The sequence below is a fragment of the Hyla sarda genome, chromosome 13, assembly GCF_029499605.1.
Source record: "Hyla sarda isolate aHylSar1 chromosome 13, aHylSar1.hap1, whole genome shotgun sequence".
Classification (NCBI taxonomy): Eukaryota; Metazoa; Chordata; class Amphibia; order Anura; family Hylidae; genus Hyla; species Hyla sarda.
In genome coordinates this window covers 11,416,461-11,443,453 of record NC_079201.1, presented here as the reverse complement: position 1 = coordinate 11,443,453, position 26,993 = coordinate 11,416,461, and the positions used below count along the sequence as shown (strand labels likewise).

The 26,993-nt window shown below is 45.4% G+C and overlaps 1 protein-coding gene across 3 annotated transcripts in view; it reads right to left on the bottom strand.

Moving 5' to 3' along the window:
• Positions 1 to 26,377, bottom strand: part of MXRA7 (matrix remodeling associated 7) — a 45,698-nt gene extending 19,321 nt beyond the window's left edge. For 2 of the 3 annotated variants that reach the window (XM_056549865.1, XM_056549867.1), the window contains exons 1-2: positions 25,915 to 26,377; positions 10,049 to 10,109 (exon numbers count right to left, since the gene is read on the bottom strand). In XM_056549865.1, coding sequence (XP_056405840.1) covers positions 10,049 to 10,109; positions 25,915 to 26,289 — 436 coding nt within the window. In that variant the 5' untranslated portion in view covers positions 26,290 to 26,377. The remainder of the gene's footprint in view (positions 1 to 10,048; positions 10,110 to 25,914) is intronic. The other variant, XM_056549866.1, reaches the window with a different exon arrangement.
• Between the last annotated feature and the right edge of the window lie 616 nt (positions 26,378 to 26,993).

Sequence of the window (26,993 nt, the reverse complement as noted above, 5' to 3'; positions counted from 1 at the left end):
CACCATAGTAGCACTACATGAGCACAGTATGGCGGCACAATAATGTATTGTCCTAGTTGGATAGTGATGCCACCTGATGTTATTCAGAGCCATACATAAACATACTTGGTCTACAGAGCTGTGATATCATTAGTGGACTATCGGTGGACCCTGGAAAAGCATTTGCATTCGGGCCAAGAGCTTCTATTGTATACATTTCCTGAAATGCATTATTATTGAAAGAAGAAGTCCAGTGCTAAGAAATGTATCCCCCAAATAGGGGATAAGCATCTGATAGCGGGGGTCTGACTGCTGCGACCCCCCCATGCGGCCTCGGCTGAGATGAAAAGAGGGGTCAGCCGGTACAAACACACCCCCCTCCATTCATCTCTATGGGAGAGGCGGAGACACAGGAGATGAATGGAGGGGGCGTGTTTGTACCAGCTGACCTGCTGTGTATGAATCGCACTCTAGCAGCTCAACTGGGGCCAAGCCGGTGCCCCGTACGGGAGATCTAGGGGGTCCTATAGAGGATAAATTTCTTAGCACTGGACTTCTTTAAGTCTAGGTTAAAACTAGATTTTATGTTGGCCTTCCAGATGTTGCAAAACTTCAACTCCCAGCATGCCCGGACAGCCGACGGCCACTCCAGGTTTTTTAGACTAGTCCAGATCAGCACAGGTGCTGAAGACAGCTCGTCACTGGGCTTTAAGACTAGGGGAGAGTCAGTCTTCAAGTAAAGCTGTGAGGAACCTGCACCACTAATAGGAGTTTGAATTGTAAGGTTTGCACCCTGAAAAGGGGAACAAAAACAGGGGTTACATCTGCTGGATCTTTTGGTATTTTTCTCGTGGGACAGTGGTCTCAAACAGTTGCCCTCCAGACGTTGCAAAACTTCAACTCCCAGCATGCCCGGACAACCAACGGCCACTCCAAGTATTCAGACTTGTCCAGATCAGCACAGGTGCTGAAGACAGCTCGATACTGGGCTTTAAGACTAGGGGAGAGTCAGTCTACAAGTAAAGCTGTGAGGAACCTGCACCACTAATAGGAGTTTGAATTGTAAAGTTTGCCCTGCAGATGTTGCAAAATTCAACTCCCAGCATGCCCGGACAACCAACGGCCACTCCAAGTTTTCAGACTTGTCCAGATCAGCACAGGTGCTGAAGACAGCTCGATACTGGGCTTTAAGACTAGGGGAGAGTCAGTCTACAAGTAAAGCTGTGAGGAACCTGCACCACTAATAGGAGTTTGAATTGTAAAGTATGCCCTGCAGATGTTGCAAAATTCAACTCCCAGCATGCCCGGACAACCAACGGCCACTCCAAGTTTTCAGACTTGTCCAGATCAGCACAGGTGCTGAAGACAGCTTGATACTGGGCTTTAAGACTAGGGGAGAGTCAGTCTACAAGTAAGGCTGTGAGGAACCTGCACCACTAATAGGAGTTTGAATTGTAAGGTTTGCCCTCCAGATGTTGCAAAATTTAACTCCCAGCATGCCCGGACAGCCGTTGGCTGTCCGGGCATGCTGGGAGTTGAAGTTTTGCAACATCTGGAGACATCCATTTGTTTTGGAGGTCTTAGTCAGGTAGGAATAGTCAGCTAGATGGAGCAATGGTCTTCTCTAATATTACCATTCTGCCTAGTGATTCGTTTTGGAGCCGCGACACTGACAAACGTCCCATTGTTCGGATCAGAAGGGCCCTATTTATGGGGTCACCGCTTCCCTACAGACACCTACACCACTTCATACACAATGCTCCCAGTAAGCTCTCATTAGTGTCTGCTTGTTTGCCAACAGACTGGCAGTGCCCGCTAAAAGGAACATGCCAGAAGAGCTGTGGGCGGGTACGTCTCCTCTCCCGGAATACACAAAACAGTCTCTAAGAGTGGATTTCGCTAAACATCTGATCATCGTACATCATCAAATCCCATTTACTGAGAGGCATGTGACGTGACAGACGCCTCTGTCCAGACATAGGATTTGACAAATGACAACAGTTTAGGGATTGCTCGCTTTCATCTCAGCAATCTAGTTAGCTGGAGATTATTCCAGCTGATAAAGCGTAACCTCGCGCCGGAATCATTTGCTCAGACCTGTAGTTATGAGCACTGTGGATAATTGTGGGACCAACAGGACCCTCACCAAATGGCCAACGAAGGAAAAGAAACCATAATACCAATACCCGCAACGTCCGCGCCAGAGGGTGCGTTTGTTGGGCAAAGTAGGTGTGGTTTACATGGCAAACCCCCTGTCTTGTGGATAAGTTCTTATGTGCTGGATAAACCCTTTGAGGCTGTAATTACTGCTGTAATTTTACAGAAAATTTTGGTAAATTTGCAGGGTAGTTAGTGGCCGCTCAGCAAATTAAATGCCTTGTGTGAACACGGCCTGAAAGGGGGTTATAAGGAGGATTGATCAGCGATTTCATCCTATAGTTTGGTCACATGATCTCACTGGTTGGAGCTGTGGTCTCCCGGTACAGGACGTGTCCTGTCCCTTTTGTCTGGAGTCCCCTCAGCCAGAGTCCCTCCATGCTAATGTGCTCTCCTGGAGGGCCAACCCCTAGTCGCCTCTCAATATGTTTATATGCAATATATATATTTATATATTTAATTCAGATAGGATACCTCTGTATAGGACCATAGAGGTCACGTGCCTTTAATTTATGTTATGCTATGGTTTAAGGACCTTTGAGTCATGTGATATGCCCAGAGTTCCAGAGGTCAGGACTGACAGGTTCTGCTGACCGATAAGCTTTGTCCATCCTCCTTAGTATATAAGGGGCTGCTGCCACTAGATTCGCTCTCTTTTTCCTGCTCTTGGTCCCTGCACTTCAAAACAAGCACATCAATCTATATCTCATCATGAATTTAAACTAGGCCTGAAGCCTTATCTTCCGCAGCCACTAAACCGTGAGTCATCCAGCTCAAAACTACTAAAATCCTGTGTGACTACTGCAACTCAATTATCTTCAATCAGTAGCACAGTGGCTAGCAAATCATAGCTCATTGATCTATAACGTCCCAGCAAACCTGTGAGGAGCCTGAACTACGGTCCTCTATATAAAGACTCTTCTGTTATCTGCAGTTGCATAAAATATGCAGTAAAGTCTATTCCGGTTTCATCAAATATCTGCTGTGGACATTCAATTATTTCTCCCTACTGTTTCTGGGACGGTTGGCGGTAGGACAGTTTATCTAAGGAAACCTCATCCTGGCGTCACAACAGTTAAGGGTTAAATACCAACATACCCTACACTATTACCTGCACCACCTAGTCACCACAGAGCCACTCGGGCTGTAGTGGTTTCCTGACCCTGGGGGCTTCATCACCATTTCTAGTCTCCAAACCCTCCTTCCTATAGTCACTTTCCATAAAACGGGAAAATAATCTCCCCAATTCGGCTTGTTTTTCGCCCATAGCTCTCTCCTTGAAAAGTGTAGTATGCGCGCCAGGTGCGCAGTTTTGTGCGTGAAACGGCAACGTCATGTCACACTTCAAAGGGGTACTCCGCCCCTAGACATCTTATCCCCAATCTAAAGGATAGGGGATAAGATGTCTGATCGCGGGGGTCCCCAGTGGTGGGACTCCCGTGATCTCGGCTGCGGCACCCCAGACATCCGGTGCATGAAGCGAACTTTGCTCCGTGCCGGATGACTGGCGATGAAGGGCGGAGGCTTGTGACATCACAGGCATGCCCCGCTCGTGACGTCACTGCTACGCCCCCTCAATGCAAGTCCATGGGAGGGGGCGTGACGGACGTCACGCCCCCTCCGATAGACTTGCATTGAGGGGGCGTGGCAGTGATGTCACGAGCCTCCGGTGCTGCACCCGACACTTTAAATGAACGCCAGGTGCAGCAGGGAGCTCGCGGGGGTCCCGTCGCTTAGACTTGCATTGAGAGGGCGTGGCCGTGACATCACGAGCGGCGCACTGCCTGGAACCCGAGGCTTGTGACCACCACATATCTTATTATTGATAGCAATAGCATAGTTATTAGACATTGCTTAGAACAGTTATTTAAATGTTTTACCTATGGAGCTGCTATTTGCTCACTGTTTGTTTAAAGGGGTAACCCGGTGGAAAACATTTTTATTTAAATCAACTGGTGCCAGAAAGTTAAACAGATTTGTAAATTACTTCTATTAAAAAATCTTTACCCTTCCAGTACTTTTTAGTAGCTGTATGCTACAGAGGAAATTCTTTTCTTTTTTAATCTTTTTTGTCTTGTCCACAGTTGTTCTCTGCTGACACCTCTGTCCGTGTCAGGGACTGTCCAGAGCAGCATGGGTTTGCTATGCGGATTTCCTCCTGCTCTGGACAGTTCCTGATACGGGCATCAGAGAGCACTGTGGACAAGACAAAAAAGAATTTCCCCTTTAGGATACAGCTGCTAAAAAGTACTGGAAGGGTTAAGATTTTTTAATAGACGTAATTTACAAATCTGTTTAACTTTCTGGCACCAGTTGATTTAAAAAAAATAATAATAATAATGTTTTCACCCAGAGTACCCCTTTAAAGGGTTATCCAGCTTTAAAAAAAAAAAAAAAACACCATAGGACCCATGGGACCCTCACTTCCTCCAGAATGTGGCCCTTTTCTGCCCTCCGGCCCCCATCTTCCGATACGTACTAGTCTTGGTAGCGACGGCCCGCTCAGCCAATCAGCGATTGAGATGGGACACTGCTGTTTCTGGTGATTGATTGACGACTCGACGACTGCCAAGACGAGTATAGCTTGAAAGGCGGCGGCCAGAGCACAGTGTGGGGAGTCGGGTGCCATTTAGGAACTTGTGGGGGGTCCCAGTGGGTTGGACACTTATCCTCTATCCTGTGGATAGGAGATAAGTTTGTAAAAGCTGGAGTACATCTTATGAGGGGAATTTTGGTATATAAAAATGTATCCTCTATCCTTAGGATAGGGGATAAGTGTCAGTTCACAGGGGGCCCCAGCCAAGGGCGTGCACAGACATTTTGGGGGTCAAGGGCTTAAATAGAATAAAGGGCACTTCTAATTATAGAAAAAATGTTTTATAAAAAAAAAAAAACCTTACATATGTTATTACAACAAAATTCCTGAGATCAGGGACCCCCGACAGTCATGTCAGCTGAATGAGACCCCATCACTCCACGGAGGTCCAGTCAGTGAGGGCATCATAGGGCAGGGGCTCAAGCCCCCTTTTGAGTCTATGTGTGCACGTCCCTGGCCCCAGCGGTCGGATCTCAGGTATGGGACCAAGGCAGACCGCAGGAAGGGGGCGTGTCCGACCACCGCACAAAGTGGCGGCTAACACTCCTCCTCAACACAACTCTATGGGAGAGCCGGAGCGCTGCATTGAGGGGGCATGTAGGGTGTCTCTTTGTGCGGTGGTCGGCACGCACTATTTGGCAAGAGAGCCGGGGCCCCATGCGGGAGATCAAAAACACTAGAGTCAATTTCATTGGAAGAAAATTATTAGGAGGAAAACCATGTGAAACAAAGAGATCATTTAGGGTCCTTGTGCATGACCTTGGCCAGATAAAAAAAAAAAACTAGGACCACAGTATTACAGTGCTAACTATGCATATGGCTACTATAATGTAGCAAAAAAGAAGGCCACTAAACAAAAGATGAACATGCAGTAAAGGTGATGACCATAACACCCATAATATTCATCTAAGGTCATAACACCCATAATACCCATATAAGACCATAACACCCATAATACCCATATAAGGTCATAACACCCATAATACCCATATAAGGCCATAACACCCATAATATCCATATAAGGCCATAACACCCATAATACCCATATAAGGTCATAACACCCATAATACCCATATAAGGTCATAACACCCATAATACCCATATAAGACCATAACACCCATAATACCCATATAAGACCATAACACCCATAATACCCATATAAGACCATAACACCCATAATATCCATATAAGGTCATAACACCCATAATACCCATATAAGGCCATAACACCCATAATATCCATATAAGGCCATAACACCCATAATATCCATATAAGGTCATAACACCCATAATACCCATATAAGGTCATAACACCCATAATACCCATATAAGACCATAACACCCATAATACCCATATAAGGTCATAACACCCATAATACCCATATAAGGCCATAACACCCATAATACCCATATAAGGTCATAACACCCATAATACCCATATAAGGTCATAACACCCATAATACCCATATAAGACCATAACACCCATAATACCCATATAAGACCATAACACCCATAATACCCATATAAGACCATAACACCCATAATACCCATATAAGACCATAACACCCATAATACTCATATAAGGTCATAACACCCATAATACCCATATAAGACCATAACACCCATAATATCCATATAAGGCCATAACACCCATAATACCCATATAAGGCCATAACACCCATAATACCCATATAAGACCATAACACCCATAATACCCATATAAGACCATAACACCCATAATACCCATATAAGACCATAGCACCCATAATACCCATATAAGACCATAACACCCATAATACCCATATAAGACCATAACACCCATAATACCCATATAAGGCCATAACACCCATAATACCCATATAAGGCCATAACACCCATAATACCCATATAAGACCATAACACCCATAATACCCATATAAGGTCATAACACCCATAATACCCATATAAGGCCATAACACCCATAATACCCATATAAGACCATAACACCCATAATACCCATATAAGGTCATAACACCCATAATACCCATATAAGGTCATAACACCCATAATACCCATATAAGACCATAACACCCATAATACCCATATAAGACCATAACACCCATAATACCCATATAAGACCATAACACCCATAATACTCATATAAGGTCATAACACCCATAATACCCATATAAGACCATAACACCCATAATACCCATATAAGGTCATAACACCCATAATACCCATATAAGGCCATAACACCCATAATACCCATATAAGACCATAACACCCATAATACCCATATAAGGTCATAACATCCATAATACCCATATAAGGCCATAACACCCATAATACCCATATAAGACCATAACACCCATAATACCCATATAAGGTCATAACACCCATAATACCCATATAAGACCATAACACCCATAATACCCATATAAGGCCATAACACCCATAATACCCATATAAGACCATAATACCCATATAAGACCATAACACCCATAATACCCATATAAGGCCATAACACCCATAATACCCATATAAAACCATAACACCCATTATACCCATATAAGGCCATAATACCCATATAAGGCCATAACACCCATAATACCCATATAAGACCATAATACCCATAATACTCATAATACCCATATAAGACCATAATACCCATAATACCCATATAAGACCATAATACCCATATAAGGCCATAACACCCATAATACCCATATAAGGCCATAACACCCATAATACCCATATAAGGCCATAACACCCATAATACCCATATAAGGCCATAACACCCATAATACCCATATAAGGCCATAATACCCATATAAGGCCATAACACCCATAATACCCATATAAGGCCATAACACCCATAATACCCATATAAGGTCATAACACCCATAATACCCATATAAGACCATAACACCCATAATACCCATATAAGACCATAACACCCATAATACCCATATAAGACCATAACACCCATTATACCCATATAAGACCATAACACCCATAATACCCATATAAGGCCATAGCACCCATAATACCCATATAAGACCATAACACCCATAATACCCATATAAGACCATAACACCCATAATACCCATATAAGACCATAACACCCATTATACCCATATAAGGCCATAACACCCATAATACCCATATAAGGCCATAACACCCATAATACCCATATAAGGCCATAACACCCATAATACCCATATAAGACCATAACACCCATAATACCCATATAAGACCATAACACCCATAATACCCATATAAGACCATAACACCCATAATACCCATATAAGGCCATAACACCCATAATACCCATATAAGACCATAACACCCATAATACCCATATAAGACCATAACACCCATAATATCCATATAAGGCCATAACACCCATAATACCCATATAAGACCATAATACCCATATAAGACCATAACACCCATAATACCCATATAAGGCCATAACACCCATAATACCCATATAAGGCCATAACACCCATAATACCCATATAAGGCAATAACACCCATAATACCTATATAAGACCATAACACCCATAATACCCATATAAGGCCATAACACCCATAATATCCATATAAGACCATAATACCCATAATACCCATATAAGACCATAACACCCATAATACCCATATAAGGCCATAACACCCATAATATCCATATAAGGTCATAACACCCATAATACCCATATAAGACCATAACACCCATAATACCCATATAAGACCATAACACCCATAATACCCATATAAGACCATAACACCCATAATACCCATATAAGACCATAACACCCATAACACCCATATAAGACCATAATACCCATATAAGACCATAATACCCATATAAGACCATAACACCCATAACACCCATATAAGGCCATAACACCCATAATACCCATATAAGACCATAACACCCATAATACCCATATAAGACCATAACACCCATAATACCCATATAAGACCATAACACCCATAATACCCATATAAGACCATAACACCCATAATATCCATATAAGGCCATAACACCCATAATACCCATATAAGACCATAATACCCATATAAGACCATAACACCCATAATACCCATATAAGGCCATAACACCCATAATACCCATATAAGGCCATAACACCCATAATACCCATATAAGGCAATAACACCCATAATACCTATATAAGACCATAACACCCATAATACCCATATAAGGCCATAACACCCATAATATCCATATAAGACCATAATACCCATAATACCCATATAAGACCATAACACCCATAATACCCATATAAGGCCATAACACCCATAATATCCATATAAGGCCATAACACCCATAATACCCATATAAGACCATAACACCCATAATACCCATATAAGACCATAACACCCATAATACCCATATAAGACCATAACACCCATAATACCCATATAAGACCATAACACCCATAACACCCATATAAGACCATAATACCCATATAAGACCATAATACCCATATAAGACCATAACACCCATAACACCCATATAAGGCCATAACACCCATAATACCCATATAAGACCATAACACCCATAATACCCATATAAGACCATAACACCCATAACACCCATATAAGACCATAACACCCATAATACCCATATAAGACCATAACACCCATAATACCCATATAAGACCATAACACCCATAATACCCATATAAGACCATAACACCCATAATACCCATATAAGACCATAACACCCATAACACCCATATAAGACCATAATACCCATATAAGACCATAATACCCATATAAGACCATAACACCCATAATACCCATATAAGACCATAACACCCATAATACCCATATAAGACCATAACACCCATAATACCCATATAAGACCATAACACCCATAATACCCATATAAGACCATAACACCCATAATACCCATATAAGACCATAGCACCCATAATACCCATATAAGACCATAACACCCATAATACCCATATAAGGCCATAACACCCATAATACCCATATAAGGTCATAACACCCATAATACCCATATAAGGCCATAACACCCATAATACCCATATAAGACCATAACACCCATAATACCCATATAAGACCATAACACCCATAATACCCATATAAGACCATAACACCCATAATACCCATATAAGACCATAACACCCATAATACCCATATAAGGCCATAACACCCATAATACCCATATAAGGTCATAACACCCATAATACCCATATAAGACCATAACACCCATAATACCCATATAGCATGGAAGGTTGGATATTCTACACGATGGCAATGGCCAGAGAATCTCACTCACCTGCATCATCTGCTTCACTGATCTTTAAAACCTTATCGCTTTCCGTTTCAAAGTCTTCTTCCTGTAAGAAAAACATGGCCGTCACTGAAGTTGTTCAAGATTTAATCATATTCCTGGTGAGATTTGCTAGGAACTTCGTAAATCCTTGGATTTTAATGGGATGAAAGGCAGGATTGGCAGTGGGGCTTTTCATCCCCTTCTTGGGCCGCTCCAGGTTTTCAGACTAGTCCAGATCAGCACAGGTGCTGAAGACAGCTCGTCACTGGGCTTTAAGACTAGGGGAGAGTCAGTCTGCATTAAGGCTGCGAAGAACCTGCACTACTAATAGGAGTTTGAATTGTGAGGTTTGCACCCTCATGAAAGGGGGACAAATGGGGTTACCATCTGCTGGAACCTTTTGGGATCTTTCATGTAGGACAGTGGTCTCAAACTGGCATGCTGGGAGTTGAAGTTTTGCAACATCTGGAGGGCCACAGTTTGAGACTACTGATGTGGGAGAACCTAGAACCACCAGGCACCATTCTATCTTCACAGTTACTACTCAAGGTGTAAGTCAAAGCTTAAAGGGGTACTCTGGTGGAAAACTTTTTTTTTTTTTTTTTTATCAACTGGTGCCAGAAAGTTAAACAGATTTGTAAATTACTTCTATTAAAAATCGTTATCCTTCCAGTACTTATCAGCTGCTGTACGCTCCAGAGGAAGTTGTGTAGTTCTTATCTGTCTGACCACAGTGCTCTCTGCTGACACCTCTGTCCTTGTCAGGAACTGTCCAGAGCAGGAGAGGTTTGTTATGCGGATTTGCTCCTACTCTGGACAGTTCCTGACACGGCCAGAGGTGGCAGCAGAGAGCACTGTGGTCAGACTGGAAAGAACTACACAACTTCCTCTTCAGCATACAGCAGCTGATAAGTACTGGAAGGATTAAGATTTTTTTTAATAGAAGTAATTAACAAATCGGTTTAACGTTCTGACACTAGTTGATTTATTAAATTTTTTTTAAACTCCATACATGCACACACATATAATCTACATAGACAATTATTTTAATCAACCATAACTTGCCAAGCTTGTTTAGATCCAATCATGCCAGGGCGCCATTATGTAATTTGCCTTTGGCACACCTATGTGGAATCTGGCTATAAATACTGCTCATTAACATTTAGAATGATCCCGATATTTATATGCAAGACATGTTTTGTCAACTGCCTTGCCTTCCTCATGTGTCTCTAAACGTGTAGTATAGTACGAATGGAAACCTAAATAGAGAAGTGAGGACAGCTATTCGGAAATGAAAGGGTTAATCGTTGGTGGCATTTAGTTATTTCCACAATCCAAAAATAACTCAGTTCTGCTAGAAACGTCGTTTATTGAAGTTGCACACATAAGTGTATACAAGACGTGCTTTGTCAACTACCTTGCCTTCCTCAGGTGTCGATACACCTGAGGAAGGCAAGGTGTCTTTCGAAACCCGACTTGTATACACTTATATGTGCAACTTCAATAAACAACGTTTCTAGCAGAACTTGGAGAGTGCAGAGACCTTGACTTTTCTACATGAGGAAACACACTTAAAGGGGTACTCCGCTGCTCAGCGTTTGGAACAAACTGTTGCGAATACTGCCCCCTCATAATATCACGCCCTGCCCCCTCAATGCAAGTCTATGGGAGGGGGCGTGACGCTGTCACGCCCCCTCCCATAGACTTGCATTGAGGGGGCGGGGGCGTGACGTCATGAGGAGGTGGGACTAAAACGTCACGAGCTCCGGCGCTGTCTTCGGAACAGTTTGTTCCAAACGCTGAGCAGTGAAGTACCCCTTTAAGTGTGTTTCCTCATGTAGAAAAGTCAAGGTCTCTGCCCTCTCCAAGTTCTGCTAGAAACGTCATTTATTGAAGTTGCACATATAAGTGCATACAAGTCAGGTTTCCAAAGACACCTTGCCTTCCTCAGGTGTATCGACACCTGAGGAAGGCAAGGTAGTTGACAAAACACGTCTTGTATACACTTATGTGAGCAACTTCAATAAACGACGTTTCTAGCAGAACTGAGTTTTTTTGGGATTGTGGAAATAACTAAATGCCACCAATGATTAACCCTTTCATTTCCGAATAGCTGTCCTCACTTCTCTATTTAGGTTTCCATTCGTACTATACTACACGTTTTCTAGATAGGATCAAAAGGAAATAATGACCCTAGCAGAGTCACAATGCAGTTCGCCCTGTTCTTCGGCTATTGTTCTTGGGTGTTCGGCTGTTACATGTTCCAATAAATCCCTGTATTTATTAGCATGTTAATATCCGGACAGAGATCTCCTGGAAACGTATTGTTCAGGACTACAAACAAGGGTGTAACTATTAGTGCTTCTGTATCATTGCAGATTTGGCATTGGGGTCCAGAATTCCCTCAGACGACAGAAATGGATCTTCGTGATCTCTACGATACTAACATCAATCTATTATTAATAAGAAGGTGAGAATCAATGAAGACACAGCCTGCAGACGTTGTTGTGACTAATGTATATAGAGGACATAACGTCCTTGACGGGTTTACTCAAACAAACGGTTTAAGTACAAAGACTGTAAATCAGTGGTCCCCAATCCAGTCCTAAAGGCCCACCAATATTCCAGGTTTTTCCCAGTTACTCCATTGGAATAGGACTGGGAAGAGTTCAGATCCTGAGCTGTTGGTGGCCTTGAGGACTGGGTTGGGGACCTCTGTTCTATACCACTCATATAAAGATCTGGACTGTTGGTGGTCTTGAGGACTGGGTTGGGGACCTCTGCTCTATACCACTCATATAAAGATCTGGACTGTTGGTGGTCCTTGAGGATTGGGTTGGGGACATCTGCTCTATACCACTCATATAAAGATCTGGACTGTTGGTGGCCTTGAGGACTGGGTTGGGGACCTCTGCTCTATACCAGTCATATAAAGATCTGGACTGTTGGTGGTCTTGAGGACTGGGTTGGGGACCTCTACTCTATACCACTCATATAAAGATCTGGACTGTTGGTGGTCTTGAGGACTGGGTTAGGGACCTCTGCTCTATACCACTCATATAAAGATCTGGACTGTTGGTGGTCTTGAGTACTGGGTTGGGGACCTCTGCTCTATACCAGTCATATAAAGATCTGGACTGTTGGTGGTCTTGAGGACTGGGTTGGGGTCCTCTGCTCTATACCACTCATATAAAGATCTGGACTGTTCGTGGTCCTTGAGGACTGTGTTGGGGACCTCTGCTCTATACCACTCATATAAAGATCTGGACTGTTGGTGGTCTTGAGGACTGGGTTGGAGACCTCTGCTCTATACCACTCATATAAAGATCTGGACTGTTCGTGGTCCTTGAGGACTGTGTTGGGGACCTCTGCTCTATACCACTCATATAAAGATCTGGACTGTTGGTGGTCTTGAGGACTGGGTTGGAGACCTCTGCTCTATACCACTCATATAAAGATCTGGACTGTTGGTGGTCTTGAGGACTGGGTTGGGGACCTCTGCTCTATACCAGTCATATAAAGATCTGGACTGTTGGTGGTCCTTGAGGACTGGGTTGTGGACATCTGCTCTATACCACTCATATAAAGATCTGGACTGTTGGTGGCCTTGAGGACTGGGTTGGGGACCTCTGCTCTATACCACTCATATAAAGATCTGGACTGTTGGTGGTCTTGAGGACTGGGTTGGGGACCTCTGCTCTATACCACTCATATAAAGATCTGGACTGTTGGTGGCCTTGAGGACTGGGTTGGGGACCTCTGCTCTATACCAGTCATATAAAGATCTGGACTGTTGGTGGTCTTGAGGACTGGGTTGGGACTTCTGCTCTATACCAGTCATATAAAGATCTGGACTGTTGGTGGTCCTTGAGGTCTGGGTTGGGGACCTCTGCTCTATACCAGTCATATAAAGATCTGGACTGTTGGTGGTCTTGAGGACTGGGTTGGGGACTTCTGCTCTATACCAGTCATATAAAGATCTGGACTGTTGGTGGCCTTGAGGTCTGGGTTGGGGACCTCTGCTCTATACCAGTCATATAAAGATCTGGACTGTTGGTGGTCCTTGAGGACTGGGTTGGGGTCCTCTGCTCTATACCACTCATATAAAGATCTGGACTGTTGGTAGCCTTGAGGACTGGGTTGGGGACCTCTGCTCTATACCACTCATATAAAGATCTGGACTGTTGGTGGTCCTTGAGGACAGGTTTTGAGACCTTTAGTAGTATCCCAGCAACCCTATCTGTCAAGTGGACCAGGGCACGTGGGTGCAAACTGACAGTTGTCCTAACCGTTATCACTTTGGCATGGAAGGATTTGGAGGACTGTACTTTTTGTAAAAGGTTCAATAGGTTATCAGGAATCAGTGACAACTGACTTGACAAGGCCCAGAAGCGGGCGCTATCATGGGGCTGATCACAGATAGGGGACTGGCTAAATAGCTGAGGAATGTCCTCATGATAGAAGAATGCAACACTGGCACAAGAACCAGAACTCGTATAGTTGTCAGAACTTAGCATCCTAGTCTAAGGCTTAGGTCTCCAAACTGCGGACCTCCAGCTGATGCAAAACGACAACTCCCAGCATGCCCGGACAGCCAACGGCTGTCCGGGCATGCTGGGAGTTGTCGTTTTGCAACAGGTGAAGGTCCACAGCTTGGAGACCATTATTTTCTTTATTGCAACGCGTTTTGGTTCCCTCTCATAGACCCTTCCTCAGGCATTCTTCAGTTATAGCCATGTGGCAGTAATACACAAGGACGTGCCCCCTGATAGGCCCAGGCATCTCTCCATGTTTGCCCGTTTCCGACCTCATCTCTGCATTTGAGTAATGTATCACACTCATTATACATGACACTGACTCACTTTCTGAACTCCAGCCAGGGAAGGCATATTCATCAGGAATATATATATATATATATATATATATATATATATATATACACACTGAGTCTTACTCATTGTTTAGCAATCTAATCTTACATCACCTTGAATATTGTTTTCCATTTTTTGGACTTGGCGATCAAAATAGAAACAATGGTAGATAACATCAGCGTCAGGGTGGTAAGGGAGATACCCTGTAGAACACAATGATATACACCGAGGCCGGGCCGATCAGTTATGGACATATCCCAGGTTTATTATAGACTATAAGCCTGGACCACATGGCATGGGCAGAGCATGTTCATTGTGTGTGTCATAACAGACGGAAGAGCGTGGCGGCGTTTCTTGGCAGGCAAGCGGTTAAATTAGAGAGCGACAGTGCTCGATTTCTTTTTAAGTCATTGTTGGTCTTCATTAGGAAGCCTTAGATCATGACTGAGGTTTCTTTAGGAAGCCTTAGATCATGACTGAGGTTTCTTTAGGCAGCCTTAGATCATGACTGAGGTTTCTTTAGGAAGCCTTAGAACATGACTGAGGTTTCTTTAGGAAGCCTTAGATCATGACTGAGGTTTCTTTAGGAAGCCTTAGATCATGACTGAGGTTTCTTTAGGAAGCCTTAGATCATGACTGAGGTTTCTTTAGGAAGCCTTAGAACATGACTGAGGTTTCTTTAGGAAGCCTTAGATCATGACTGAGGTTTCTTTAGGAAGCCTTAGAACATGACTGAGGTTTCTTTAGGAAGCCTTAGAACATGACTGAGGTTTCTTTAGGAAGCCTTAGAACATGACTGAGGTTTCTTCAGGAAGCCTTAGAACATGACTGATGATTCATTAAAGGGGTACTTCGGTGGAAAAAACTATAGATACCTGCACATATCACTTTCCTTTGGCTTTTTCTTATATAGAGGAAGTCTGAAGGGCTTCTACATCTCCTATATGCTGTGGCATTGTGCCTACTGGGAAGGCTGTTTAAAGGGGTACCCCGGGTGGAAAAACATTTTTTTTAAATGAACTAATGCCAGAAAGTTAAACAGATTTGTAAATGACTTCTATTAAAAAAAAAAATCTTTACCCTTCCAGTACTTTTTAGCAGCTGTATGCTACAGAGGAAATTATTTTCTTTTTTGTCTTGTCCACAGTGCTTTCTGCTGACACCTCTGTCCATGTCAGGAACTGTCCAGAGCAGCATAGGTTTGCTATGAGGATTTTCTCCAGCTCTGGACAGGTCCTGATATGGGCATCAGCACTGTGGACAAGACAACAAAGAAATTAATAAAGAAAATAATTTCCTCTGTAGCATACAACTGCTAAAAAGTACTGGAAGGGTAAAGATTTTTTTATAGAAGTCCTTTACAAATCTGTTTAGCTTTCTGGCACCAGTTGATTTTTAAGAAATCAAGAGTACAGATTTAAGAAGCCTTAGAACATGACTGAGGATTCATTAAGAAGCCTTAGAACATGACTGAGGATTCATAAAGGAGATTTTACCCATCTGTAGACAGCTGTTTGGGGATTCTTGCCCCCATAAAAGTACAGAGGAGTCAGGGGACTTGTCTTGACTGATCTACCGTATAGTTTATCCTCATATCATATAATCCCCATTACTTCCCTTGGCCTCCGTCCATCTCTCATAGGATTCTCCACAATGTTAGGCTTTACCACTAGCTGTTCAACATATGAGCGACTCATGGGCCTCGTTCTTGTGGTTCCTCCATCTCCAATCCCATAATAAGCCTTTCCGGAATTCACCAAGCATTTCCAGGATTCCTGGCACGGTCCTGGAATGCCATCCTGCTGCCCCGATAATAGACGTCAGTCACTGAACGTGCCAGATGGACACTGTGGATCCCCATACAGATACTATACAGAGGCATCCAGCATTCATGGGGTCAATGCAAAAAACATAAACATATTTCTAGAAACTGAGCAATATTTTAGTCTACTATACTACTCCATAATCTTTTTTGTTAAAAGACAAAGGCCAAATGGACACTTTTTTGGCCTTCGTCAGGCTGATGTAACCCTGAGGACACAGGGCCGGCTCTGCCTATAGGTAACATAGGCAGCCGCCTAGAGCACCCTTTTGATGGGGGCACCTCTCTGCCTGGATGTGGATCTAGTTGAATGTTATGGTGACACACTGTAACAAACCTCCTCCTCATGTAATCTCCTTACTACTGGGGTGACACACTGTAACAAACCTCCTCCTCATGTAATCTCCTCACTACTGCGGTGACACACTGTGACAAACCTCCTCCTCATGTAATCTCCTTACTACTGGGGTGACACACTGTAACAAACCTCCTCCTCATGTAATCTCCTTACTACTGGGGTGACACACTGTAACAAACCTCCTCCTCATGTAATCTCCTTACTACTGGGGTGACACACTGTAACAAACCTCCTCCTCATGTAATCTCCTTACTAATGGGGTGACACACTGTAATAAACCCCCTCCTCATGTAATCACCTTACTACTGGGGTGACACACTGTAACAAACCTCCTCCGCATGTAATCTCCTTACTACTGGGGTGACACACTGTAACAAACCTTCTCATGTAATCTCCTTACTACTGGGGTGACACACTGTAATAAACCTCCTCCTCATGTAATCTCCTTACTACTGGGGAGACACACTGTAACAAACCTCCTCCTCATGTAATCTCCTTACTACAGAGGTGACACACTGTAACAAACCTCCTCCTCATGTAATCTCCTTACTACTGGGATGACACACTGTAACAAACCTCCTCCTCATGTAATCTCCTTACTACTGGGGTGACACACTGTAACAAACCCCCTCCTCATGTAATCTCCTTACTACTGGGGTGACACACTGTAACAAACCTCCTCCTCATGTAATCACCTTACCACTGGGGTGACACACTGTAACAAACCTCCTCCTCATATAATCTCCTTACTACTGAGGTGACACACTGTAACAAACCTCCTCCTCATGTAATCTCCTTACTACTGGGGTGACACACTGTAACAAACCTCCTCCTCATGTAATCTCCTTACTACTGAGGTGACACACTGTAACAAACCTCCTCCTCATGTAATCTCCTTACTACTGGAGGGACACACTGTAACAAACCTCCTCCTCATGTAATCTCCTTACTACTGGAGGGACACACTGTAACAAACCTCCTCCTCATGTAACCTCCTTACTACTGAGGTGACACACTGTAACAAACCTCCTCCTCATGTAACCTCCTTACTACTGAGGTGACACACTGTAAAAAACCCCCTCCTCATGTAATCTCCTTACTACTGGGGTGACACACTGTAACAAACCTCCTCCTCATGTAACCTCCTTACTACTAGGGTGACACTGTAACAAACCTCCTCCTCATGTAATCTCCTTACTACTGGGGTGACACACTGTAACAAACCTCCTCCTCATGTAATCTCCTTACTACTGGGGTGACACACTGTAACAAACCTCCTCCTCATGTAATCTCCTTACTACTGGGGTGACACACTGTAACAAACCTCCTCCTCATGCAACCTCCTTACTACTGGGGTGACACACTGTAACAAACCTCCTCCTCATGTAATCTCCTTACTACTGGGGTGACACACTGTAACAAACCTCCTCCTCATGTAACCTCCTTACTACTGGGGTGACACACTGTAACAAACCTCCTCCTCATGTATTCTCCTTACTACTGGGGTGACACACTGTAACAAACCTCCTCCTCATGTAACCTCCTTACTACTGGGGTGACACACTGTAACAAACCTCCTCCTCATGTAATCTCCTTACTACTGGGGTGACACACTGTAACAAACCTCCTCCTCATGTAACCTCCTTACTACTGGGGTGACACACTGTAACAAACCTCCTCCTCATGTAATCTCCTTACTACTGGGGTGACACACTGTAACAAACCTCCTCCTCATGTAATCTCCTTACTACACACTATAACAAACTTGAACAGGACAATGGTTCAGATGTTGGTTGGTTACGATCTTTCTTGCAGCAGGCAGAGCGGCGCCCCCATCAAGAGGAGGCTCTAGGCAGCTGCCTATGTTGCCTATAGGCAGAAGCGGCCCTGTTGGGGGGCTACCTGACACCTCCAGTCAGTGGCCGTGGCACCAGACACTATGCAGCTATTCTTTGACCTCGGGTGAAGTAACCTCCTGTCATTACAATTAGCTGTCAGGGAAGATTTCATTGTATAATCTTATCCAATCCGTAATCTGCTTATTCCCTCTGCCAGGACCCAGCTATACTTCACAATAGCCTATGGCAGTGGTCTCCAAACTGTGGACCTCCAGATGTTGCAAAACTACAACTCCCAGCATGCCCGGACAGCTGCTGGCAACAGCTGGAGGCACCCTGTTTGGGAAAAATAGCTCAAGGCAATGTATGACATTCTCTGGGCCAGTGTTTCCCAACCAGGGTGCCTCCAGCTGTTGCAAAACTACAATTCCCAGCATGCCCAGATAGCCGTTGGCAACAGCTGGAGGCACCCTGTTTGGGAAAAATAGCTCAAGGCATGTATGACATTCTCTGGGCCAGTGTTTCCCAACCAGGGTGCCTCCAGCTGTTGCAAAACAACAATTACCAGCATGCCCGGACAGCCGTTGGCAACAGCTGGAGACACCCTGTTTGGGAAAAACAGCTCACGGCAATGTATGACATTCTCTGGGCCAGTGTTTCCCAACCAGGGTGCCTCCAGCTGTTGCAAAACTACAATTCCCAGCATGCCCAGATAGCCGTTGGCAACAGCTGGAGGCACCCTGTTTGGGAAAAATAGCTCAAGGCATGTATGACATTCTCTGGGCCAGTATTTCCCAACCAGGGTGCCTCCAGCTGTTGCAAAACAACAATTACCAGCATGCCCGGACAGCCGTTGGCAACAGCTGGAGACACCCTGTTTGGGAAAAACAGCTCACGGCAATGTATGACATTCTCTGGGCCAGTGTTTCCCAACCAGGATGCCTCCAGCTGTTGCAAAACTACAATTCCCAGCATGCCCGGACAGCTGCTGGCAACAGCTGGAGGCACCCTGTTTGGGAAAAACAGCTCAAGGCAATGTATGACATTCTCTTGGCCAGTGTTTCCCAACTAGGGTGCCTCCAGCTGTTGCAAAACTACAATTCCCAGCATGCCCGGATAGCTGCTGGCAACAGCTGGAGGCACCCTGGTTGGGAAAAACAGCTCAAGGCAATGGATGACATTCTCTGGGCCAGTGTTTCTCAACCAGTGTGCCTCCAGCTGTTGCAAAACTACAATTCCCAGCATGCCCGGACAGCCGTTGGCTGTCCGGGCACGCTGGACGTTGTAGTTTTGCAACATCTGGAGGTCCACATTTTGGAGACCACTGGCCTAGAGTGTCCTTAACAATGAAGGGCCCATGCCTAGATAATACGTGTGGGATCAGGGCCCCCCGGGGCCGGTCAACATGTATTTTTTATACGTGGAAAAAGTGAATCTATGGACGATTGTGAGTCAAGACTCGGGAGAGGATCTTCGCCTTGTAAGGCTGGATTTCTGCTGCAGTGACTCACTTGGGAAAGACATGCGTTAACCCTTCCCAGGCGGCGCTATGAAGAAGCCGGTTTAAAGGGGTACTCCGGTGGAAAACTTTTTTTTTAAATCAACTGGTGGCAGAAAGTTGAACAGATTTGTAAATGACTTCTATAAAAAAATCTTAATCCTTCCAGTACTTATTAGCTGCTGAATACTATAGAGGAAATTCTTTTCTTTTTGGAACACAGAGCTCTCTCTGCTGACACCTCTGTCCATTTTAGGAACTGTCCAGAGCAGCATATGTTTTCTATGGGGATTTTCTTCTACTCTGGACAGTTCTTAAAATGGACAGAGATGTCAGCAGAGAGCACTGTGGTCATGATGTCAGCAGAGAGCTCTGTGTTCCAAAAAGAAAATAATTTCCTCTGTAGTATTCAGCAGCTAATAAGTACTGGAAGGATTAAGATTTTTTAATAGAAGTAATCTACAAATCTGTTTAACTTTCTGGCACCAGTTGACTTAAAAAAGGAGTACCCCTTTAACCCTCTTCAGTCATAATCAAATGTAAAATACTACAGGTGGGCGCTGCCGCCGCAAAGCACGGACTACTTCACTTTTAAAAAAATGTAGAAGGCAAAAGAGGAATATATTAACTCCCAACACGGACGGACCGCCGCGAAAACGGTCATTAAAAAGGGGGGCAAGTCACGGGTCCCGAAAATGTGTGGAATGTCCGCCCGGAAAAGTGGGTGGACATTCCGTACATTTGACAGTTCCGGCGGGCACTAGGACCGCTCAGAAATGTGTCGTCTCATACAGGGCGGTGCATTTCCGTCATGTGCAGGAGTCAGGAGTCAAGAGTCGGGATTTCCGCCATGTGCACAGTGTAGCAGAATCTAATTAAAATCAATGGGACTCTGCTGCAGCGGAATTTTCGAGCGGAATACTTCTGCGGAATGCTGCCGTGTGAACAAGGCCTGAGACAGATCCAGGGCATGTGTTAGGTACTGTACAGAAATTGTAGGGTTTTTCCAATAGATCTTCTCCAGTTCATGGTGTCCAGTTTTTAAAAAGGAGTATTGTTTGGTCAGGGGAGAAGAAAGCTGAACAAGGGCCCCTCTGCTGATACTAATTTCTTACCTAATTTCTTTCGTGACCAATGGTTATGGTTGGCGACAGTGCTGTGTCACTGATACATTACAGTTTCCTGCATACTCCTTTCACATAGGGTGTCAAAACAAGTTGTGAGTAAAAACTCCACAGAGGATTGTTTGGTTCGGGGGAGAAGAAAGCTGAACAAGGGCCCCTCTGCTGACCCTAATTTCTAACTTTATTTCTTTTGTGACCTATGGTTAAGGTTGGCGTCAGTGCTGCATGACTGATACGTCACAGTTTCCTGTGTACGCCTTACGCATAGGGTGTCAAAACAAGTCGTGAGTAAAAAGTCCAAGGAGTATTGTTTGGTCAGGGGAGAAGAAAGCTGAACAAGGGCCCCTCTGCTGACACTAATTTCTTACCTAATTTCTTTAGTGACCTATGGTTATGGTTAACGTTAGTGCTGTGTGACTGATATATCACAGTTTCCAGCGTACGCCTTCGGCTGTCCGGGGATGCTGGGAGTTGTAGTTTTGCCACAGCTGGAGGCCCCCTGGTTGGGAAACACGGCATAGGGTATCAAAACAAGCTGTGAGGAAAAAGTCCAAGGAGTATTGTTTGGTCAGAGGAGAAAAAAGCTTAACAAGGGCCCCTCTGCACTACAATACCCATCATCCTTACACTGCAACAATATTACACTTACCCAAAAAATGATGTCTAATGGGACAGGCTTTCCAATCCTACATGTATTAGATATTTATGGATATTAATATGTTTGGGGGGGGGGGGGGGGTCTTCTGTATAAGGAGACGCCCATACATGTAGATCTGCTGGAGGTTACATGTGATCCGACAGCCATGACTTAATGTATAACACCCAACCCAAATAAGGCAGCTCTAACTCCGACACGGTTATGTAATCACCCGCCTCCTGCCAAAACATCTGGATAGTGTATGCCGGCTCTGAGAGTGCATGTGTGAAGAGCATGGACACGGGTCAGGCAGGGGCACTTATCTACCATTTCATCTGACACCTCCACACACTACTTGTGGATTCTGGCGTGTCTCTATTAGCTATATATATATATATGTTCTATATTCCGAAACAATAATTGCAGCCTATTACACAGGGCGGTCAGAACTAAAGGGAACCTGTCAGCACTTTTCATGCTGTGCGAACCACAAGTCATCAGGTAGATTGGCAGTGACTTCTTCACGCTTCACCAGCCTTTATTGAACCACAAGTCAACGGGGTGCTCTCCAGCGGCTTCTCCCCACTTCACCAGCCTTTATTGACCAAAAGTCAACGGGGTGCTATCCAGCCACTTCTCCCCGTTTCAACCAGCCTTTATTGACAAAAAGTCAACGGGGTGCTATCCAGCGGCATCTCCCCGCTTCACCAGCCTTTATTGAACCACAAGTCAACAGGGTGCTCATCAGTGGCTTCTCCCCACTTCACCAGCCTTTATTGTACCACAAGTTATCGGGGTGCTCTCCAGTTGCTTCTCTCCGCTTCACCAGCCTTTATTGAACCACAAGTTATCGGGGTGCTCTCCAGTGACTTCTTCCCACCCCATCAGCCTTGATTTATTGATCTTTGAATCAATCAAAGCTGGTGAAGCGGGGAGAAGCCACTGGAGAGCACCCCGATAACCAGTGGTTTAATAAAGGCTGGCGAAGCAGGGAGAAGCCGCTGGAGAGCACCCCGATAACTAGTGGTTTAATAAAGGCTGGTGAAGCGGGGAGAAGCTGCTGGAGAGCACCCCGATAACTAGTGGTTTAATAAAGGCTGGTGAAGCGGGGAGAAGCCACTGGAGAGCACCCCGATAACTAGTGGTTTAATAAAGGCTGGTGAAGCGGGGAGAAGCTGCTGGAGAGCACCCCGATAACTAGTGGTTTAATAAAGGCTGGTGAAGCGGGGAGAAGCCACTGGAGAGCACCCCGATAACTAGTGGTTTAATAAAGGCTGGTGAAGCGGGGAGAAGCCACTGAGGAGCACCCTGGCGACTTGTGGTTCAATAAAGGCTGGTGAAGCGGGGAGAAGCAACTGGAGAGCACCCCGATAACTTGTGGTTCAATAAAGGCTGGTGAAGTGGGGAGAAGCCGCTGGATAGCACCCCGTTGACTTTTGGTCAATAAAGGCTGATGAAGCGGGGAGAAGCCACTGATGAGCACCCCGATAACTTGTGGTTCAATAAAGGCTGGTGAAGTGGGGAGAAGCCGCTGTAGAGCACCCCGGCGACTTATGGTTCAATAAAGGCTGGTGAAGTGGGGAGAAGTCACTGGAGAGCACCCCGATAACTAGTGGTTTAATAAAGGCTGGTGAAGCGGGGAGAAGCCGCTGTAGAGCACCCCGGCGACTTATGGTTCAATAAAGGCTGGTGAAGTGGGGAGAAGCAACTGGAGAGCACCCCGATAACTAGTGGTTTAATAAAGGCTGGTGAAGCGGGGAGCATCCCGATGACCTGTGCTTCAGGTAGCAGAAAGTGATGACAGGTTCCTTTCCAAGAGCTCTACAGCATTGCTCCCAAGCATATGCCAAACTACAACTCTCATCATGCCTGTCAGATGATGAGAGTTGTAGTTTTGCAGCAGCTGGAGAGACAAAGGTCGAGGAACACTGCCCTTTGGTTTACTTTTTGTTTCTGGAAAAGCTGGGTGACCACCGATCTAACAACCACTATGGCACCCACCCCATAGTCGTCCCGGCTATGGTGGGTGCCATAGTGATTGTTAGATCGGTGTCCCAATGACTTCTATAAGACAGTGACATAGCCAGACCGTATGTCCTTCAGGTATCTCGGAAAGCTGGGTGACACAAGTGGGAGCTGCAGCGGCCGCCAACCAATCCAAGTGTGTTTCTTGTGCTGATAGCTATTGCTAGATGACTACATAAAAAGGTGTGATCCAGGCGGCAGACTGTAGAGGGGAAGGAGCAGTGACCGCAACGGGTTACAGGGCAGGAATGTGAACAGGAAATGAGACGGATGAGACCAAAATTCCTAACTCCGAGGGGCAGAATTCAATAAAAACCCAGGCCAGACAGACAGGGCTGCAGGGAGCGGTGCACACGTGTTACTGTAGGATAACTGCGCCACATTCCGGGGACGCTACAGCTATACAAAGCTATAAACAGAACCTCTGACACCACTCGCCGGAACGTTACGGTATATTACCTGTGCATATACATAATCATATACGTTATCGCAACACGTCAAGTTATCGCAACTCGTAAAGTTATCACAAAGATACGTAAAAATTAAATATTCGGCACTGTCGACACCACGACTACTACTACTCCACTACTACTGCAGGAGATATACCCAGACGAGAGGACGTGGACTTCACACCGTCCCGTCCATTAACAATAAGAACCTGCAGCCAAGCCGGGGCGGGTACAGACAGCTGTGCGCCGTCTGGACGCCAGTTACGCGCTGGCACTGAAAAGGTCATCAGCCGCCATTTTAAAGTCAACTTGACCAGGTACCTGGACCACGTTTGCTAGTTCAGATAAGGAACCGGACGAGGCGAAGATCTAGAGATGTCATCGGTCGGAGATGGTAACACCACTTTGTCCAACTACTTTTGGCACCGGGCTGGCGTCCATATTGGAAGAAGCTAGGACAAGCTTTAGATGTGAAGTTCTATCAGTTCTATAACCAATAAAGTAGGGCGGTGGTCTTAACACTGTGGACCTCCAGCTGTTGCAAAACTACAACACCCAGCCTGCCCGGCCAGCCCACGGTCGGAGATGCTAATACTACTTTGTCCAACCTTTTAGGCACCGGGCTGACGTCCATATTGGAAGAAGCTAGGACAAGTTTTGGACGTGAAGCTCTACCAGTTCTATAACCGATACAGTAGGGCGGTGGTCTTGACACTGTGGACCTCCAGCTGTTGCAAAATGACAACACCCAGCCTGCCCGGCCAGTTCACGGTCGGAGATGGTAACACCACTTTGTCCAACCTTTTAGGCACCGGGCTGGCGTCCATATTGGAAGAAACTAGGACAAGCTTTGGATGTGAAGTCCTATCAGTTCTATAACCAATACAGAGGGGCGGTGGTCCTAACACTGTGGACCTCCAGCTGTTGCAAAACTACAACACCCAGCCTACCCGGACAGCCAGCAGTCGGAGATGGTAACACTACTTTGTCCAACCTTTCTGGCACCGGGCTGGCGTCCATATTGGAAGAAACTAGGACAGGTTTTGGTTGTGAAGTTCGTTAAGTTCTATAAAGGATACAATAGGGCGGTGGTCTTGACACTGTGGACCTCCAGCTGTTGCAAAACTACAACATCCAGCCTGCCCGGACAGCCGTTGGCTGTCCGGGCAGGCTGGATGTTGTAGTTGTGCAACAGCTGGAGGCCCCCAATTTTGGAGCCCGCCATGGTATTGTGTCTCCAGCCTTACCTTACTGTCCTCCTCTTCTTCTTGGCTCGAGTGACTTGAAGCGGTCCTCTCCTTGGCAGCGCACTCTTCTACTTGGGTCTCGTGTTCCTTGGCTGGTGGCGGTGGCGGCTCCTCGACCGCGCCAACTTCTTCCACCGAGATGGCCCCGTCACTCTCCGTCCTCTCGCCCGCTTCGTCTTCTGCTATAGGTTCCTCTTTGTCTATCTCCTCGGTCTCCGAAGGTTCTTCTGCCAGGGTCTCCTCCACTTGGGCAGCAGTCTCAGTTGGCGTCTTCTCCTTGGCAGAACGGAGTTTGACTATGAGGGTGGCGAGGATGACGGCTAAAGCCGTGACTATCAGGGGGATGGTCATGGAGAAGTCCCCCGCTTGCTCCATTCTGCCGGGGATGAGAAGGCTTTTGTTCTGTCTCCTGGCAGAAGCTGTAATGACTGATCCTCTCTCCTCCCAGCTACTCTGCCACAAAACAGCTGTCACTGACCTAGCCCCGCCCCCTGCACTCCAATCCATCCCTCTGCGTCTCTCCGCCTATCCAGGATACAGCAGGCACAGGGAGATCACAGGTCTGCCCCGTCTCGGGTCGTGTTCACATGCAGGGCCGGTTCTGCCTATAGGCAAAATAGGCAGCTGCCTGGAGCGAACTCTTGGTGGGGGGCGAAGCTCTGCCTGCCGCAAGAAAGTTAGTTAACAACCAGCATCCGAACCACTCGCTCAGTAAGATTAGATGAGGAGGGGGTTTGTTACAGTGTGTCACCCCAGTAGTAAGGTGATTACATGAGGAGGAGGTTTGTTACAGCGTGTCCCCCCAGTAGTAAGGAGATTATATGAGGAGGGGGTTTGTTACAGTGTGTCACCCCAGTAGTAAGGAGGTTACATGAGGAGGAGGTTTGTTACAGTGTGTCACCCCAGTAGTAAGGAGATTACATGAGCAGGAGGTTTGTTACAGTGTGTCACTCCAGTAGTAAGTTGATTACATGAGGAGGAGGTTTGTTACAGTGTGTCACCCCAGTAGTAAGGAGATTACATGAGGAGGAGGATTGTTACAGTGTGTCACCCCCGTAGTAAGGAGATTACATGAGGAG